The 18,420-nt window shown below is 59.5% G+C and overlaps 1 protein-coding gene and 1 non-coding gene across 2 annotated transcripts in view; both read left to right on the top strand.

Annotated features, from left to right (window-relative positions):
* ncapd2 (non-SMC condensin I complex, subunit D2) overlaps positions 1-18,420 on the top strand; it is a gene marked incomplete at its 5' end in the record, with an annotated part of 39,084 nt that overhangs the window by 9,429 nt on the left and 11,235 nt on the right. Inside the window, 12 exons of the mRNA XM_052009884.1 lie at positions 277-460; positions 2,105-2,247; positions 2,567-2,749; positions 4,481-4,649; positions 5,286-5,370; positions 8,080-8,213; positions 8,529-8,661; positions 14,043-14,127; positions 14,865-15,053; positions 16,193-16,353; positions 17,033-17,141; positions 17,387-17,510. Of these exons, the coding sequence (XP_051865844.1) occupies positions 277-460; positions 2,105-2,247; positions 2,567-2,749; positions 4,481-4,649; positions 5,286-5,370; positions 8,080-8,213; positions 8,529-8,661; positions 14,043-14,127; positions 14,865-15,053; positions 16,193-16,353; positions 17,033-17,141; positions 17,387-17,510 (1,699 nt within the window). The remainder of the gene's footprint in view (positions 1-276; positions 461-2,104; positions 2,248-2,566; positions 2,750-4,480; positions 4,650-5,285; positions 5,371-8,079; positions 8,214-8,528; positions 8,662-14,042; positions 14,128-14,864; positions 15,054-16,192; positions 16,354-17,032; positions 17,142-17,386; positions 17,511-18,420) is intronic.
* Positions 1,420-1,738, top strand: LOC127567197 (small nucleolar RNA U85). Its single transcript, XR_007955849.1, has one exon. It is a non-coding gene; the product is annotated as a small nucleolar RNA U85 (small nucleolar RNA).

The following is an 18,420-nucleotide window of genomic DNA, read 5'->3' as shown; positions in this document are numbered from 1 at the left end:
TGACCGCTCCCTGCCTGCACTGTCCTGCACACTCCGTCTCCCACGGCGAGGCCCCTCGTTCCGTCCTTGAACTTCGCCAAGTTTAACAGAGTTCGGCTCTGCGAGAGGCCAATTGATGTGTCGTGTGTCGGGGTGTGCTGATCTTTGAAGGCAAGGTGGAAATATTCTCGTTTTCCGCTCTCTCTCTGTCTCTCCCTTTCCCTCCCTCACTGCCTCCCTTCCCCTCTCCCCTCCCCTCTGCTCTCCCTCCACCACCCCCCCCCCCCTACCGCCCAGCAGTGACCCTGGAGCCTGCCGAGGAGTGGGATGCGATGCAGCCCGAGCTGCTGTCTGCCGTCCGGGATGTGCTGCGGGGGGAGGAGGAGGAGGTGGGGGAGGCTGCAGATGGGCCGAGCCGCGATGATTCTCCCCAGAGCCTCTGCGATCGCATCGGCTCCCTGCTGAAGGCAGCCAAGTACAAGTAAGCTGAAGGGAGGGGCGGGTGGGGGGCACTTGGAACTGTGGAGGGAGCGAGGGCGTGGAGCAGTGGGAGCCGGGGAGGGGAGAGGTCCCGTCACACGGTCCCGGGGTCAGACACGGTGAGGCTCCCCCCGCACCGTCCTGTCACACGGTCCCGGGGTCAGACACAGGGTGAGGCTCCCCCCGCACTGTCCCGTCACACACTCCTGGGGTCAGACACAGGGTGAGGCTCCCCCCGCACCGTCCCGTCACACACTCCCGGGGTCAGACACAGGGTGAGTCTCCCTCTGCACCGTCCCATCACACACTCCCGGGGTCAGACCCTCCGCACCGTCCTGTCACACACTTCCGGGGTCAGACACAAGGCAAAGCTCCTTCCTCACCATCCTGTCACACACTCCCGGGTTCAGACACAGGGTGAGGCTCCACCCACACTGTCCCATCACACACTCCCGGGGTCAGACACAGGGTGAGGCTCCCCCCGCACCGTCCCGTCAGACACAGGGTGAGGCTCCCTCCTTACCGTCCCGTCACACACTCCCGGAGTCAAACACAAGGCAAGGCTCCTTCCTCACCGTCCCGTCACACACTCCCGGGGTCAGACACAGGGTGAGGCTCCCTCCGCACCGTCCCGTCACACACTCCCGGGGTCAGACACGATGTGAAGCTCCCTCCGTCACGGCTTGGATCTCCAGGGTGTTGCAATGTGAAATTCTGAAATTCTCTGTGAGGATGAGGGAGGTCCTGAGGAGGGTTTCAGAAGCTCCAGGAAGAGGATAGAAATGGGAGAGAGCGGGGGGAGGGTAGGTGGAGTGGAGGGGAGGAGTGAGAGATTCGTAGTGTGTTCTGCTGTGTACACCCTCGCACTTGGATCTCCAGGCTGACGCAATGTGAAACTCTATGTGTGGGATGTCCTGAGGAGGGTGGTGGGGGGCGGAGAGGGAGGGAGGTTGAGGAGAGGCCACGTGATGATACAAAGGCGAGTGTGACCTCACGGCAACTGGAACTGAGGGGGCCGCCTGACCTCTGGGGCGGGGGAGGGTCTGTAATCTTGGCGGGCGCATCTGAGACCCGCGCGCCCGCTGTAAGGCCGGACCTACAGCAAGATCCCGCGCCCGGCGACCGCGGAAGAGGCCGGGGGTGAGAGGGCGTCGCCCCGGCAGCGCTCGGGAGCAGGGCGCGGACACGGGGTGGGAGGGGTCGACGGGTGGGAGGTCAGGCGGGTGCCCCTCGAACCAGCCGGAGAGGATGATCGCACATCTTTGGTAATCTGATGGCTGTGGTGGGTGGGGGAAGGGGTGAAGGGGACGGGGTTCTGGGGTCACAGAGTTCCCTCAATACTTTACATCGACCGGGCACACCTGTTCGATCCTCAGTGTGGGCATCGAGCATTCCTAGGATAAGGGATCAGTACAGGGCTGCTTCAATACCTTCCATCAACTGGGCACCCCCACTCGATCCTCAGTGACAGGTTCTGGGGTCACAGAGAACTTGCTTCTTATCTCTGTTTCCCTACCCTTTCTCTCCCTCTCCCCCCCCACCTCTCTCCCCCCCCCACCTCTCTCCCCTGCACCTCTCTCCCCTCTTCCCCCCTCTTCCCCCCCCCCCCCCCCCCCCCCCCCCCACAAAACTGCCCCTTTCCCAGACAAGCCATCCGCCTGGCCCGGGAGGCCGGGGAGCGGTTCCCGGACACGTCTCCCTTCCGCACTCCTGGCCCGGAGAACGCAGGAGACGAGGAGCCTGCTGAGGAGGCTCACCTACTACAAGTGCTGGAGACCTGTGTCAGAGGTGAGGAGGGAGGGAGGGAGGGAGGAATGTGGGGGAGTGGGCAGTGGGGGGGTAGAGAAGGTGGAGAGAAATTGGTGGGAACAAGAGGGAGGGGGGTTGGAGAGAGGGCGGTCGCGAGGGGGGTGGCGGTGGGGAGAGGGGTGGAGGGGGAAGGGATCCCAGGGAAGAGGGAGGAGGACTTGGGGAAAGGACGGCGGCTGAGGAGGAGGGAAATGCTGGGGGAGGGGGGGGGAGCGAGAGCCAGGGAGTGAGGGGAGGGGGTACTGAGAGAGGGAGGTGACCTGAGAGGCTTCACTTCACCGCTCCCGCCTCCCCGCAGGTCCCAGCACAGATGTCCAGCCTGAATCTCAGCCCCCAGACCCACAGGGGAACGAAGGACCCTCCCCCCTGGCCCGCCAGGAGGTCCTGGTGCAGTACCTGCAGGACACGCTGACCTTCGGCGAGAAGATCCAGGGGGCCATCGAAATCGTCAGCAAGCTGCTGGGTTCCAAGAACCCCTCCGGTGAGTCGGGCGCCGTGGGGGTGTTGGGGCAGAGCTGAGGGGTGCGGCTGGGAAAAGGTCTGGTCTGTGGTCCTGAAACCCCCCCACCGAACCCCTGGATTAGATCCCAGCCTGTAACCCACTCCCAGGGGCCTGTTATTCTATATATAAACACCCCGAACCCCTGGATCAGATCCCAGCCTGTAACCCACTCCCAGGGTCCTGTTATTCTATATATAAACACCCCGAACCCCTGGATCAGATCCCAGCCTGTAACCCACTCCCGGGGACTTGTTATTTCTGTATATAAACCCCCCAAATCCCTGGATCAGATCCCAGCCTGTAACCCACTCCCGGGGACCTGTTATTCTGTATGTAAACCCCCTGAACTCCTGGATTAGACCCCAGACTGTAACCCACTCCCGGGGACCTGTTATTCTATATATAAACCCCCCGAACCCCTGGATCAGATCCCAGCCTGTAACCCACTCCCGGGACCTGTTATTCTATATATAAACCCCCTGAACCCCTGGATCAGATCCCAGCCTGTAACCCGCTCCCAGGGATCTGTTATTCTAATATATAAACCCCCCGAACCCCTGGATCAGATCCCAGCCTGTAACCCACTCCCGGGGTCCTGTTATTCTATATATAAACCCCCCGAACCCCTGGATCAGATCCCAGCCTGTAACCCACTCCCGGGGTCCTGTTATTCTATATATAAACTGTGTGAATGTTTAATCAGTAGGTTTGCAGATGATAGGAAAGTCGGTGGTGTTGCGGAAAGCGAGGAAGGTTGCCTTTAAACTACAGTGGGACATAAATCAGATGGGAATTTGGTTATAGAGCATTGGCATGGAATTTAATCCCAACAGGTTCAGCATATGCGTTTCGGGATGTCAAATTTGGGGCAGGACGCATTCAGTAATTGGTAGGTCACTTGAGAACATTGAGCTGAGACACCTCAGGGTCCAAGTCCACTGTTCCCCTGAAAGCAAGGACGCAGGGAGACGGGGAGGGGTTGGTGAAGAGGACGTGCGGCACACTGGCCTGCGTCGGATGGGGTGGGGTGCACACTGAGTACAGGAGTCGGGATGTCCCGTTACAGCTGTACTAGACGTCGGCGAGACCGCACTGGGAGTGTTGCGTGCGGTTCTGGTGGCCTCCCCCCCCCCCCCCAGCTGTAGGAATGGGGGGAGGGATTCAGCCAGGGAGGGGGGGCAGGAAAGATTCCCGGGGACGTCGCTGGGACTGGGAAGCTGTTCTCCCCGGGGCGGAGGAGGGGATTCTCCTGGAGGTTTGTAAAACCACGAGAGGACGTCGATTAGGTGGACGGTCACCGTCTCTCTCTCCCCGGGGTCGGGGAGTCTAAAACTAGAGGGCATGGATTTGAGGTCAGGGGGGAGGGGGTAGATTTAAAGGGGTGTCTCCCCCATGCAGAGGGAGATGGGGAGATGGAACAAGCTGCCAGAAGGTGTGGGTGAGGCAGGTACATTAACAACACTCGGGACAGGTCCGCGGATGGGAAAGGTTCAGAGGGACAGGGGCCAAACGTGGGGAGATGGGACCGGCTGGGATGGAGGGGATCTAGGCCAGCAGGGACCAGTTGGGCTGAGTGGCCTGTCTCCATGCCGTGGGACTGCTATGAATGTGTATTGGATGGCGAGGAACACTGATGGGGTAGATAGTCAGAAACCACCACCCCCTCCAATAACTGGGGTGTCTAAACCTATCTCTCATTCCCGGCCCCAGTGGTTCAGGACGCCATCCACTTCTTCGTGACGATCTCGGAGTTCGAGGTGCCAGGATCGACAGTGGGGATGAGGCAGATGCTCCCCCTGGTGTGGTCAAAGGAGGCCGGAGTCAAGGAGGCAGTGGTGAATGCCTACAGACGCCTCTACCTCAACCCCGGTGGCAAGAGGTAAGCAGAACCCTGGGCCGATTCAACCCCCGCCCCCCTCCCTAACCCAGGGGGTCAGGGAGTAGGAACCCGGGGCTGATTCACCCTCCTCCCTCCCTCACCCAGGGATCGGGGAGCGGGAACCCGGGGCTGATTCACCCAACTTCCCTCCCTAACCCAGGGGGTCGGGGAGCGGGAACCCGGGGCTGATTCACCCCCCTCCCTCCCTAACCCAGGGATCGGGGAGCGGGAACCCGGGGCTGATTCACCCCCCTCCCTCTCTCCCTAACCCAGGGATCGGGGAACGGGAACCTGGGGCTGATTCACCCCCCCTTCCCTCCCTAACCCAGGGATTGGGGAGCGGGAACCTGGGGCCAATTCACCCCCCCCCCCCCCCCCACCAACCCAGGGGTCAGTGGGACAGGGAGCAGGAATCCAGGACTGATTCACCCCCCCTCTCCCTCCCTAACCCAGGGGTCAGTGGGACAAGGAGTAGGAACCTGGGGCTCATTCACCCCCCTCCCTCCCTAACCCAGGGGTCGTGGAGCGGGAACCCGGGGCTGATTCACTGCCCTTCCTCCCTAACCCAGTGAGACAGGGAGCGGGAACCCGAGGCCGATTCTCTGACGTTTGAACTTGTTCCCTCCCCCCATTCAGCCCAAAACCACAGACCCTGGTCCAGCAGCTGACGGCTCTTGTCTTCGACTCCACCGTGGAACGCATCAAGTGTCTGGAGGAGTTGGTGAGTGTCTCCGCACCATCCGCCATTGCGCCTGGTCCGTCCCAGCCCCACTGTACTACCGTCTCTGCAGCTTCCCCTCCCTCCCTTCCTCACCTCGCCTCCCTCCTGTGGTGCGAAAGGTCATGGTTGTCATGTGACACCGTCGAGTACTGGTCGAAAGCGACACCACTGTCAACCCTCCCATTCATTAGCACGCACTTGATGATTGGTCCCTGTGCATACCTTCTGCACCTGGCCCTGACCTACTGGACCTGTTGAATTACCTGGGCTGGCTCCACCCAGCTCTCCAGCATTATAAAGAATGCCACAAGTCCGTGGCTCTCTCTCTATCTCTCTCTTCTTGATTGCTGCCGGAGTCAAGGCACACCAAGGGACCACTGGTAAGAGTGTGCACTTCCGCAGGAGTTTAGGAGAGTCCTAAATAGATTCCCGGCAGCGTAGACCCGATGCTTGCACAGAGTCGGGGTTCAGGCACCATATTGCGTCTTCCCTGATCGTTTGTAACTAGTTTGCTCTGTGTGTGTGTGTGTGTGTGTGTGTGTGTGTGTGTGTGTGTGTGTGTGTGTGTGTGTGTGTGCGCGCGCACTTCACCCCCGTTGCGACTCCCCTCACGTTTCACGATCACCCATGAGTGTGTGTGCATCCGTTCCCATTCATTCTGTTCCTGTGTTTGTCTTGTAAATAAATCCATTTTTTTTTAAATCCAAAGACTGTGTCCAGAGTCCTCTACCTTTGAGACCCCAAAGAACCTTTCGCCACAACACCACCTCTCCCTCCCGCCCCTCCTCCTTGCCTGCCTCCTCTCCGCAGTGAGTGGTGGACCCAGCCCGATACGCCGTGGGCACCTCCCTCCCGCTCCCCCCCTTCCCCACCATCGGGAGTATCTCCAGGAGAGGCTGCCTCGAGAAGGCAACATCCGTCGTCAAAGATCCTCCCCCCGCCATCTGTGCCGTGCCGTCTTCTCACAGCTCCTGTCGGGCAGGAGGTACAGAAGACTGAAGTTCAGGAACAGTGACCTCCTTTCAACCATTCAGTTCCTGAACTGACCGGCACATCCCTGATCACTGCCTCAGCAATGGGCCACCACGGACACCTCCCTTGCACTGCCGTGGGCCTGCCTTGGATTGTGCTTTCGTTTTGCACTGGTCTTTACCTTCCCGGTCTATGCTTTATCTTCTGCGTGGTGTCTGTGCCTACGTGCTGCTGCAAGTAAGTTTTTCATTTGTACCTGTAGCTCACTGTACTTGAGCACAGGACAATCAACTCGTCGACTTAACCAAATCTCTCCCCCCCTCCCTCTCTCCCCCCTCCCCCTCCCTCTCTCTGGCCCTCTCCTTCTCTCTCTCCCCCCTGCCCCCTCTGCTCTCTCCCTCTTCCCCCCTCCCTCTGCCTCCCCTTCACCTCCCCCTCTGTCCCCCTCCCTCTCTCCCTCCTTCCCTCTCTCTCTCCCCCTCCCCTGCTCCCTCCCTCCCCCTCCTCCCCTCTCTCTCCCCTCTCTCTCCCCCCTCTCTCCCCTCTCTCTCCCCTCTCCCCCCTCTCTCCCCCCCCTCTCCCCCCCCTCTCCCCCCTCTCTCTCCCCCCTCTCTCTACCCCCTCTCTCCCCCGTCTCTCTCCCCCTCTCTCTCCCCCCATCTCTCTCCCCCGTCTCTCTCCCCTCTCTCTCCCCTCTCTCCCCCCTCTCCCCCCCTCTCCCCCTCTCCCCCCCTCTCCCCTCTCTCCCCCCTCTCTCCCCCCTCTCCCCCCCTCTCCCCCCTCTCCCCCCCTCTCCCCCCTCTCCCCCCCTCTCCCCCCCCTCCCCCCTCTCCCCCCCCTCTCCCCCCCCTCTCTCCCCCCCCTCTCTCCCCCCCCTCTCTCCCCCCCCTCTCCCCCCCCCTCTCCCCCCCCCCTCTCCCCCCCCCTCTCTCCCCCCCCTCTCTCCCCCCCCTCTCTCCCCCCCCTCTCTCCCCCCCCTCTCTCCCCCCCCTCTCTCCCCCCCCTCTCTCCCCCCCTCTCTCCCCCCCCTCTCTCCCCCCCCTCTCTCCCCCCCCTCTCTCCCCCCCTCTCTCCCCCCCCTCTCTCCCCCCCCTCTCTCCCCCCCCTCTCTCCCCCCCTCTCTCCCCCCCTCTCTCCCCCCCCTCTCTCCCCCCCCTCTCCCCCCCTCTCCCCCCTCTCCCCCTCTCTCCCCCCTCTCTCCCCCCCTCTCTCCCCCCCTCTCTCCCCCCCTCTCTCCCCCCCTCTCTCCCCCCCTCTCTCCCCCCCTCTCTCCCCCCCTCTCTCCCCCCTCTCTCCCCCCTCTCTCCCCCCCTCTCTCCCCCCCTCTCCCCCCCTCTCTCTCCCCTCCTCCCTCTCTCCCCCCCTCTCTCCCCCCCTCTCTCTCCCCCCCTCTCTCTCCCCCCCTCTCTCTCCCCCCTCTCTCCCCCCCCTCTCTCCCCCCCTCTCTCTCCCCCCCTCTCTCCCCCCCCCTCTCCCCCTCTCTCTCCCCATCCCTCTCTCTCCCCCCTCTCCCCCCCCTCCTCCCCTCTCTCTCCCCCTCCCTCCCTCTCTCTCCCCCACTCCCCACCCTCCCCCCCTCTCTCTCCCCCTCCCTCCCTCTCTCTCCCCCTCCCTCCCCCTCTCTCCCCCTCCCTCCCTCTCTCCCCCCTCCCTCTCTCTCCCCCCTCCTTCCCTCTCTCTCCCCCCTCCCTCCCTCTCTCTCCCCCCCTCCCTCCCTCGCCCTCTCTTCCTCACCAGGTCAGCGAGTTTGTGCATAACCAGGAAGTGGAGCCAGCAGTTATCCAGCTGTTGTGGGAACGGTTCACCGGGAAAGTGATGTGTACGGCAGAGGAGAAGAGGGCAGCTGTGGTCCTGCTGGGCATGGCGGCTCAGTGAGTAGTGGGAGCTTCACCCTGTGTCTGACCCCGGGAGTGTGTGACGGGAAGGTGCGGAGGGAGCCTCACCCTGTGTCTGACCCCGGGAGTGTGTGACGGGACAGTGCGGGGGGAGCTTCACCCTGTGTCTGACCCCGGGAGTGTGTGACGGGACGGTGCGGGGGGAGCCTCACCCTGTGTCCGACCCTGGGAGTGTATGACGGGACGGTGCGGGGGGAGCCTCACCCTGTGTCTGACCCCGGGAGTGTGTGACGGGACGGTGCGGAGGGAGCTTCACCCTGTGTCTGACCCATGGTCTCTCTCTCTCTCCAGAGGTGAACCAGAAATTGTGGGCAGTAACCTGGAGACCCTTTTTACTGTTGGTTTGGGGTCACGTGCAGCCCAGGACTATCAGCTGGCTCGGGACATCTGCCTTACCATCGGGAAGCTCGCGAGCTCCAAGAAGGTAGGGCTCTTAGTTGTAATCTATATACTGGGAACCTGGGGTTCTCAGTTCGAATCCCACCGGGGTTGCCGTGGAGCGTGTGCCCATAATCAACAATCACTTTCGGACCGAATCCACACCCCTCTTAAAACCGTATACAGTAAATGGTCTGGCACTCGGGAGCATCGACATACGAAGGGATCTCGGGGTCCAAGCCCACAGCTCCCTAAATGCAGCTATGCATGTAGACAGGGCGGTGAAGAAGGCACACAGCGCCCTTGCCTTCATCGGTCGGGGCGTCGAGTGCAAGGCTCGGGGGGAGGGGGGAGTCGCATTTCGGCTTTATAATCGGAAACTGGCTTATCACTGTCACGGGAGAGAGGAGGGGGAGGGAGGGAGGGGGGAGGTAGAGAGAAGGGAGCAAGAGTGGCAAGGAGAAGTGGGGAGAGAGAGGTGAATTATCATTGGAAATTGGTTTATTACTGTCGCATGTATCGAGGTCCAGTGAAAAACTTTGTTTTGCAAGCCATTTGTACAGATCGATTCATTACAACAGCCCATTGAGGTTGTACAGGGGAAAAGCAATCACAGAACGCAGAGTAAAGTGTCCCAGTCACAGAGAAAGTGCAGTGCAGGCAGACAATAAGGTGCAAGGGCCACGACGAGGGAGATCATGAGGTCAGGAGTCCATGTTATGGTGTCCAGTAGTCTTATAACAGCGGGGTAGAAGCTGTCCTTGAGCCTGGGGGTACGTGCTCTTGGGCTTTTGTATGTTCTGCCCCGATGGAAGGGGGGAGAAGAGAGAACGTCCCGGGGTTTGGGGTGGTGGGGGTGTCTGTGATTATGCCGGCTGCTTTCCCGAGGCAGCGGGAAGTGTCGAGAGAGTCCGCGGAGGGGAGGCTGGTTTCCGTGATGTGCCAAACCCTGTCTGCGCGGTTCCTTGCAGTCCCGGGGCAGAGCTGTCTTTGTTCAAGCACCTGGAGTATCGTGTGCCTTCATCGATCGGGTATAAAAGTTGGGAAGTCATGTTGCAGCTTTGGACAGATCGAGTCGAGTTTATTGTCACGTGCACAAGTACGGGGAGGTAGAGGTGCAGTGAAAAACTTGCTTGCAGCAGCATCACAGGCATGCAGGTCCACACAACACACAGAGTATAAATGACACATAAATTAGACAAGTCCACAGAAGGCAAAGAGTGGTTGTTGAAGGGTCGTGTTCTGAGTGGAGGTCGGTGACCAGTCGTGTACCTCAGGGATCTGTACTGGGACCCTTACCCTTTGTGATTTTTATGAACGACCTGGATGAGGAAGTGCAGGGGTGGGTTAGTAAGTTTGCTGATGACACAAAGGTTGGGCGTGTTGTGGATAGTTCGGAGGGCTGTCAGAGGTTACAGAGGGACACATATAGGATGCAGAGTTGGGCTGAGAAGTGGCAGATGCAGTTCAACCCAGATAAGTGTGAAGTGGTTCATTTTGGTAGATCAAATATGATGGCAGAATATAGTATTAATGGTAGGACTCTCGGCAGTGTGGAGGATCAGAGGGATCTTGGGGACCGAGTCCATAGGACGCTCAAAGCGGCTGTGCAGGTTGACTCTGTGGTTAAGGAGGCATATGGTGTATTGTCCTTCATCAATCGTGGAATTGAATTTAGGAGCCGGGAGGTATTGTTGCAGCTATATAGGTCCCTGGTCAGACCCCACTTGGAGTATTGTGCTCAGTTCTGGTCGCCTCACTACAGGAAAGATGTGGAAGCCATAGAGAGGGTGCAGAGGAGATTTACAAGGATGCTGCCTGGATTGGGGAGCATGCCTTATGAAAGCAGGTTGAGGGAACTCGGCCTTTTCTCCTTGGAGCGACGGAGGATGAGGGGGGACCTGACGGAGGTGTATGAGATGATGAGAGGCATTGATCGGGTGGATAGTCAGAGGGCTGAAATGGTGGCCACAGGAGGACACAAGTTTAAGGTGCTGGGGAGCAGGTACAGAGGAGATGTCAGGGGTAAGTTTTTTACTCAGAGAGTGGTGAGTGCGGGGAACGGGCTGCCGGCAACGGTGGTGGAGGCAGATACGATAGGGTCTTTGAAGAGACTGTTGGATTGGTACATGGAGCTGAGTAAAATAGAGAGCTATGGGTGAGCCTAAACATTTCTACAGTAGGGACATGTTCGGCACAGCTTTGTGGGCCGAAGGGCCTGAATTGTGCTGTAGGTTTTCTCTGTTTCTATGTCAGTGAAGAGAAATGGACAAAGAACTGTGCAAAAGGAAGACATCCGTGCAAGAAAGTAGAAGACTCACAAGACGAAGGAGCAGAAGGAGGCCATTCGGCCCATTGAGTCTGCTCCATGAGCTAAACTAAACTATTCTCCCATCCAGCCCCAATTTTTGGCCTTGTCCCCATATCCCTTGATACCCTGACTAATTAGATACCTATCATTTCCTCCTTAAACACCCCCAATGATCGGGTCGCCACAGCCATACGTGGCAACAAATTCCATAAATTCACAAACTCTCTGGGTAAAGAAATTTCGCCGTATCTCTGTTCTAAACGGGTACCCTCTAATTCTCAGACTGTGCTCTCTAGTCCTGGACTCACCCACCAAGGGAAACAGCTTGGCCACATCTACTCTGTCCAGTCCTTTCAACATTCGAAATGTTTCTCTGAGATCCCCTCTCATTCTTCTGTACTCCAGTGAGTACAGCCCAAGAGCCGACAATCGCTCCTCGTACGTCAGCCCTTTCATTCCGGGAATCATCCTCGTAAATCTCCTCTGAACCCTCTCCAACATCAGCACATCCTTCCTGAGATGAGGGGCCCAAAACTGCGCACAGTATTGGAAATGAGACTCAGTCAGAGACAGGTCCACGGTGGGGCGAGAGGTGATCTGTTGCATTCCGTTGCTGAGCTAGAATTAGGGCGGTGGCACTTTTGGAGAGCTTTGCACAGTTCTGGTCGCCCCGTCACAGGAAGGGTGTGGGCGCCTCTAGAGAGGGTGCAGAACCCTGGATTGGAGTGCGTTAGGTATAAGGAGAGGTTGGACAGACTTGGGTTGTTATATCTGGAGTGGCAGAGGCTGAGGGGAAAGTTTTATAAGATCATGAGAGGCACAGATAGAGCAGAGAGGGTCTCATACTGGACATTTCTCTCACCTTAAACCTGTGCCCTCTAGTTCTTGATTCCCCAACCCTGGGGGGGGGGGGAGGGGGGGGAGACTGTGCATTCACCCTATCGATGCCCCTCATGGTTTTATACACCTCTATAAGGTCACCCCCCCCCCCCCCCCCCCCCCCCCATGCTCCAAGGAATAAAGTCCCAACCTGTCCAACCTCTCTTCGTAACTCAGTCCCTCAAGTCCCGGCAACATCCTCGGGAATCTCCCTCTGCTCCTCTTTCCCAGCTCGACGGCATCTTTCCCACAGCAGGGCGACCAGAACCGAACGCGGTTCTCCAAGTGCGGCCTCACCGACGTCCTGTACAACTGCGACGTCACCTCCCGACTCCTGTACTCGGTGCCCTGACCAATGAAGGCCAGTGTGCCGAACGCCTTCTTCACCTTCCCTGTCTACCTGTGACCCCACTTTGAGGGAACCGTGTACCTGTACCCCAAGGTCCCCCTGTTCTACAACACTCCCCTGTCATTTACCAGTCTATGTACCTGTACCCCGAGGTCCCCCTGTTCTACAACACTCCTCTGTCATTTACCAGTCTATGTACCTGCACCCCAAGGTCCCCCTGTTCTACAACACTCCCCTGGGGGCCCTGCTGTTCACTGTGAACGTCCTGTCCTGGATTTGCCTTCCCAAAATCCAACCCATCGCACTTATCCAAATTAAACTGCATCTGCCGCACCTCGGCCCACTTCCCCAGCTGATCGAGATCCCCCTGCGAAGCCTGACGACCACCTTCACCGTCCACGACACCACCTATTGTGCAGACTCACCAACCATGCATTTTACGTTCTCGGTCAAATCCTCGATCTAGATGACAAACAGCAGTGCGCCCAGCACCGAGCCCTGGGGAACACCGCTGGTCACGGGGACCCCAGCCCGAGAGACAACCTTCCACCCTCAGCCTCTGCTTCCTACCGACGAGCCGATTGTGTGTCCAGAGAGCCGTCTCTCCTTGAATCCCGTGCGATCTAATTTTCCAAAGCAGCCTTATCCAAGGCCTCACTGAAGTCCACATAGACCACGTCGACCGCCCTGCCCTCATCGACCTTCTTGGTTACTTCAAAGGAAAAAGTCAAATTTGTGAGACGTGATCCCATGCACAGAGCCGTGTTGACTCTCCCCAACCAACCCCTGTCTTTCCAAATGTACGTATATCTTCTCCCACAGAATTTCCTCCTGTAACTTGCCTACCACAGATGTTCGACTTTCTGGTCTATAGTCTCCGTCTTCCTACTTAAATAAAGGCACGTCGTCAGCCACCAACCACTTCACCCGTCACTAATGACGACCTGTGTACGAGAAGGGTGGTTATCTAGGGCGCATACATCTTGGGAGGTTCAGAAGGCGTGTGGTGTGCTGGTCTTCATTTGTCGGAGGATTGAGTCCAAGGGCCGCGAGGTGATGTTGCAGCTCTGGTTGGACCACTTGTGTTCAGTTCTGGTCGCCTCATTATAGGAAGGATGTGGCAGCTTTAGGGTGCAGAGGAGATTTACCAGGATGCTGCCTGGATTGGAGAGCATGTCTTACGAGGATAGGTTGAGCGAGCTGGGGCTTTTCTCTTTGGAGAGAAGGAGGGTGAGAGGTGTGCAAGATGATAAGAGGATAGTGTGGAGAATTGTCGGAGATTACAGAGGGTTATTGATAGGATGCAGAGCTGGGCTGAGAAGTGGCAGATCAATCTGGAGCAGTGCAAGGTGGTAGACTTTTTGGAAGGACACACTCCAAGGCCGAGTACAAAGTTAATGGCAGGATTCTGGGCAGTGTGGAGGAGCAGAGGGATCTGGGGGTCCATATCCACAGATCCCTGAAAGTTGCCTTGCAGGCGGATAGGGTAGTTAAGAAAGCTTATGGGGTGTCAGCTTTCATAAGTGGTGGGATCGAGTTTAAGAGCCGCGAGGTAATGATGCAGCTCTACAAAACTCTGGTTAGACCACACTCGGAGCACTGTGTCCAGTTCTGGTCGCCTCATTATAGGAAGGATGTGGGAGCATTGGAAAGGGTGCAGAGGAGATTTACCAGGATGCTGCCTGGATTGGAGAGCATGTCCTAACGAGGAAAGGTTGAGCGAGCTGGGGACACTCTCTACATATCCCTGGGTGGAGTTAGTCCATGCACACTGCATCCGACACGTCGCCGCCATCATCTTTCCCCCGTCTGCGAGGGTCGGGAATGGGAGGGGACACTCACCGGAGGTGTCGTCTGACTCCCGTTGTGTTTCCTCCGTCTGCTGCAGGGGAATCGTGGACGGAGCGAGGCTCCCTTCCGCCTGCCCTCTGATCACCCCCTGTTCTCTCATCTCTGCACGGCTGTGACTGAAGGTAGGTCAGTGACAGGCAACGAGACCGGGGCCTGGGGCGGGGGGGTGATGGGAGAAGGGGGGGTGATGGGAGAAGGGGGGGTGGGGGGCTGGGGTGGGGGTGTGGTGGGAGACCGGGGTTTGCGGGGAGGATGGCCGTGTGTCAATTATGCCATTGATCTCTCTCTCTCTCCCCCCTCTCTCTCTCCCCCCTCTCTCTCTCCCCCCTCTCTCTCTCCCCCCTCTCTCTCTCCCCCCTCTCTCTCTCCCCCCTCTCTCTCTCCCCCCCTCTGTCTCCCCCCTCTGTCTCCCCCCCTCTCTCTCTCCCCCCCTCTCTCTCTCCCCCCCTCTCTCTCTCCCCCCCTCTCTCTCTCCCCCCCTCTCTCTCTCCCCCCCTCTCTCTCTCCCCCCCTCTCTCTCTCCCCCCCTCTCTCTCCCCCCCCTCTCTCTCTCCCCCCCCTCTCTCTCTCCCCCCCTCTCTCTCCCCCCCTCTCTCTCTCCCCCCCTCTCTCTCTCCCCCCCTCTCTCTCTCCCCCCCTCTCTCTCTCCCCCCCTCTCTCTCTCCCCCCCTCTCTCTCTCCCCCCCTCTCTCTCTCCCCCCCTCTCTCTCTCCCCCCCTCTCTCTCTCCCCCCCTCTCTCTCCCCCCCTCCCCCCCACCTCTCTCTCTCTCTCTCTCTCTCTCTCTCTCTCTCTCTCTCTCTCTCTCTCTCTCTCTTCCCCCCCCCTCTTCCCACCTCCCCCCCCCCCTTGCCCCCCAGGTTTCTCGGTCCACAGCCTGCACTGGCGCCCCTTTGCTGAGGCCGCTGTCTCCCTCATCTACCGTCTGGCGGAAGGACCGGACCACCTGTGCGGGCAGTTACTGCTCTGCTGCTCCAAGCTGCTCACCGCACCGGCACCCCCAGGCGAGGCATCCCCGCCGGCCGGCACCCAATCACAGGAGAGCAAAGGTGAGGACCCCCTCCTGCCCGCGTTGGCGTTTAAAGCCCACATCCGATGTCTGACTTGGGGTGGGGTAGCTGACGGGTAGAGGGGTTAATGTCCAGCACTCTCCGCTGTCCGTGTCTCCTCATTTCCTGGACTCCTCCTGACCGACCTCGTCTAAATGCCCCTTGAACGTCTCCACCCCCCCCCCCCCCCCACCGTTCCCCACACCCTCCGAACCCACCAGGGACCCCGTTCCCTGCTCCCTTTAAACCCACTGGGGACCCCATCTCCTTCTCCCTTTAAACCCCCTGGGGACACTGTCTCCCTCCTCCGCATATCCCCCTCGTCGCTGCCTGAGATTCCCACCCCCCCCACAACAGCAGTTGTCCCCGGCGGATTTCCAGATGGCGTCTGAGCCATGTCCCAGCCCCGTCGTCACGGGGGGCAGAGAGAGAGTAGAGCAGTGGGCCAACGTCGGGAGAGATCTAAGGAACTTCTGGGGAACCCATCGGGGGTTTTAACCCAGAAAGAGGACGATTGTCCGTTGAGGGAGCCCGTCGGGGCGTCTGATTACGAGGGGAGCGGATGCGGCTGGGACGGGCCACAGTTTGGTGGTCTCCTGATTTCAGGGACGTCTCCCCGATGAATCTGTAGGACTCGCTGTCCCAGAGCAGGGATGCCGGCTGACCTTAGACGTCTGAGCCCCGTGGAGGGGGAGTGGGACGGGACAGGAGGTGGGGGGAGCCAAGGCCGAGGTTGTTGCTTCCGGTCCGGGACCCTTGTCTCTCCCCACCCCATACATCCACCGGAACCAGTTCCTGTCCGGAGCTCCCTCCAGCTTCTGAAGGTCTCACATCTTGTCCCCACCTCTCTCCTGTCTCACCTCTCACCCCCTTCCCTCTTTCTGCTTTCCTCTCTGTCTCTCTCTCTCTCTCTCTCCCCCCTACCCCTTCCCCCCTTCTCTCTCCCCCCCCCCCTCTCTCCCCTTCCCCCCTCTCTCTCTCTCCCCCTACTCTGTCTGCCCCTCTCTCTCTCTCCCGCCTTCCTCCTCTCTCTCTCTCTCTCCCCTTCCCCCTCTCTCTCTCTCCCCTTCCCCCCTCTCTCTCTCTCCCCTTCCCCACTCTCTCTCTCTCTCCCCCTTCCCTCCGACCCCCCCCCACAGCAGGTCCAGTGCCGGATCTCCCGACCCACCTGCTGACCAACCTGGTGTGCCTGGTGGGACACGTGGCCCTGCAGGAGGTGGTTCACCTGGAGCAAGCCGTGGGTCCCGAGATGCAGAGACGTCGGCTGGAGCGGGAGCAGAGAGGAGCACGCAGGCCCAAGGTGTGTGTGTAACCCCTCCCTCCCCTATGCCCCCTCCCCGTCCCCGTCACCCCATCCCTCCCCTACGCCCCCTCCCCGTCCCCCTCACCCCCTCCCTCCCCTACGCCCCCTCACCCCCTCCCTCCCCTACGCCCCCTCCCCGTCACCCCATCCCTCCCCTACGCCCCGTCCCCGTCACCCCATCCCTCCCCTACGCCCCCTCACCCCCTCCCTCCCCTCCACCCCCTCCCCGTCCCCCTCACCTCCTCCCTCCCCTACGCCCCTCCCCGTCTCTCTCACCCCCTCCCTCCCCTACAACCCATCCCCCTCACCTCTTCCCTCCCTCCCCTACACCCCCTCCCCGTCACCCTCACCCCCTCCCTCCCCTACACGCCTCCCCGTCCCCCTAACCCCCTCCCTCCCCTACGCCCCTCCCCGTCTCCGTCACCCCCTCCCACCCCTAAGCCCCTCCCCGTCTGTGAACCCCTCCGGGAAGGGAGGGGCAGGGAAGGGAGGGGGTCCGTTCAGAAACGAGTCGACACCTCTTACCCTTCTGAGCCGCTCCCTTCCCTCCACCAAGGCTCCGTCGGCCGCCTCTGCGCGCCCGGTCTCCCGAGTCCTTCCGCAGAATCCCTGTCCCCCTGACAGGTCGTTGTATTCGGCCTCCATCACCCATTCCCCCCTCCCTGTGTCTCGACAGCGGGTCAGTGTCAGCGCCATCGAGGAGGAGCTCGGACTGGGGGAGAACACAGCCGAGGACACGGAGGCAGAGCTGGTGCGGAGGGTCTGCGACATGGAGCTCCTGGGGGGTGAGTCCCGGGAGCTGGGGAGAATTGGTGACGCGGGGACAGTGTCCGCGGGGGTTTCAGTGGGAGGGGGGGAGAGTCGGTGATGGGGGGAGTGTCCGCGGGGAATTCGGTGGGTGGGGAGGAGAGTCGGTGACGGGGGGAGTGTCCCCTTGGGGGATTCGGTGGGAGGGGGAGGGTGGCAACAGGCAATGTTCCGTACACTGAATCACTGAGTGACCACGTCTCCCCGTCTCGGACCCCAACAGAAGGGCAGCTGCTCTCCGCCTTCGTCCCCCTCGTGGTGAGGCTCTGCAGTCACCCCGGCATGTACAACGACCCAGACCTGGCGACTGCCTCCTGCCTCGCGCTCTGCAAGCTGGCCATCGTCAGGTAGTGTCCGGGGGCAGGGGAGGGAGAGGGAGAGAGAGAAGGGGGAAGGAGAAAGAGAGAGAGAGAAGGGAGAGGGAGAGAGAGAGAAGTGGATCAGAAGATCTGAGTGGTCGTCTATGTGTGGAGCCTCAGGAGATGGGGGAGGTCTTCAACAGTTTTTTTGCATCGGTATTTACTCAGGAAACGGGCATCGTGGATATGGAAGGAAGGGAAACAAGCGCTAGTGTCATGGAACATACAGAGATTAAAAAAGGAGGAGATATTGCTGCTTTACAGCGAATAAAGGTAGATAAATCCCCAGGGCCTGACAAGATATTTCCTCGGACCTTGAGAAAGACTAGTGTAGAAATTGCAGGGGCCCTGGCAGATATATATAAAATGTCCTTAGCCACGGGTGCGGTGCCGGAGGACTGGAGGGTAGCTTGTGTTGTTCCGTTGTTTAAGAAAGGCTCGAAGAGTAAACCAGGTAATTACAGGCCAGTGAGCCTGACATCAGTAGTGGGTAAATTATTGGAAGGTGTTCTGAGAGATAGGACATGTAAGTACTTGGACAGTCAAGGGTTGATTAAGGATAGTCAGCATGGCTTTGTGCGTGTTTAACGAATCTTGTGGAGTTTTTTGAGGAGGTCACTAAGAACGTAGATGACGGTAAGGCTGTGGATGTTGTCTACATGGACTTTAGTAAGGCCTTTGACAAGGTCCCATGTGGGAGTTTAGTTCAGAAGGTTCAGTCAATGGGTATCCATGGAAAGGTTGTAAACTGGATTGGAAATTGGCTGTGTGGGAGAAGACAGAGAGTGGTTGTGGATGGTTGTTTCTCAGACTGGAGGCCTGTGACTAGTGGTGTGCCTCAGGGATCTGTGCTGGGGCCATTGTTGTTTGTTGTATATATCAATGATCTAGACGATAA

Source organism: Pristis pectinata, unplaced genomic scaffold, assembly GCF_009764475.1.
Source record: "Pristis pectinata isolate sPriPec2 unplaced genomic scaffold, sPriPec2.1.pri scaffold_182_arrow_ctg1, whole genome shotgun sequence".
NCBI lineage: Eukaryota > Metazoa > Chordata > Chondrichthyes > Rhinopristiformes > Pristidae > Pristis > Pristis pectinata.
This window is presented reverse-complemented; position numbering and strand designations above follow the sequence as displayed.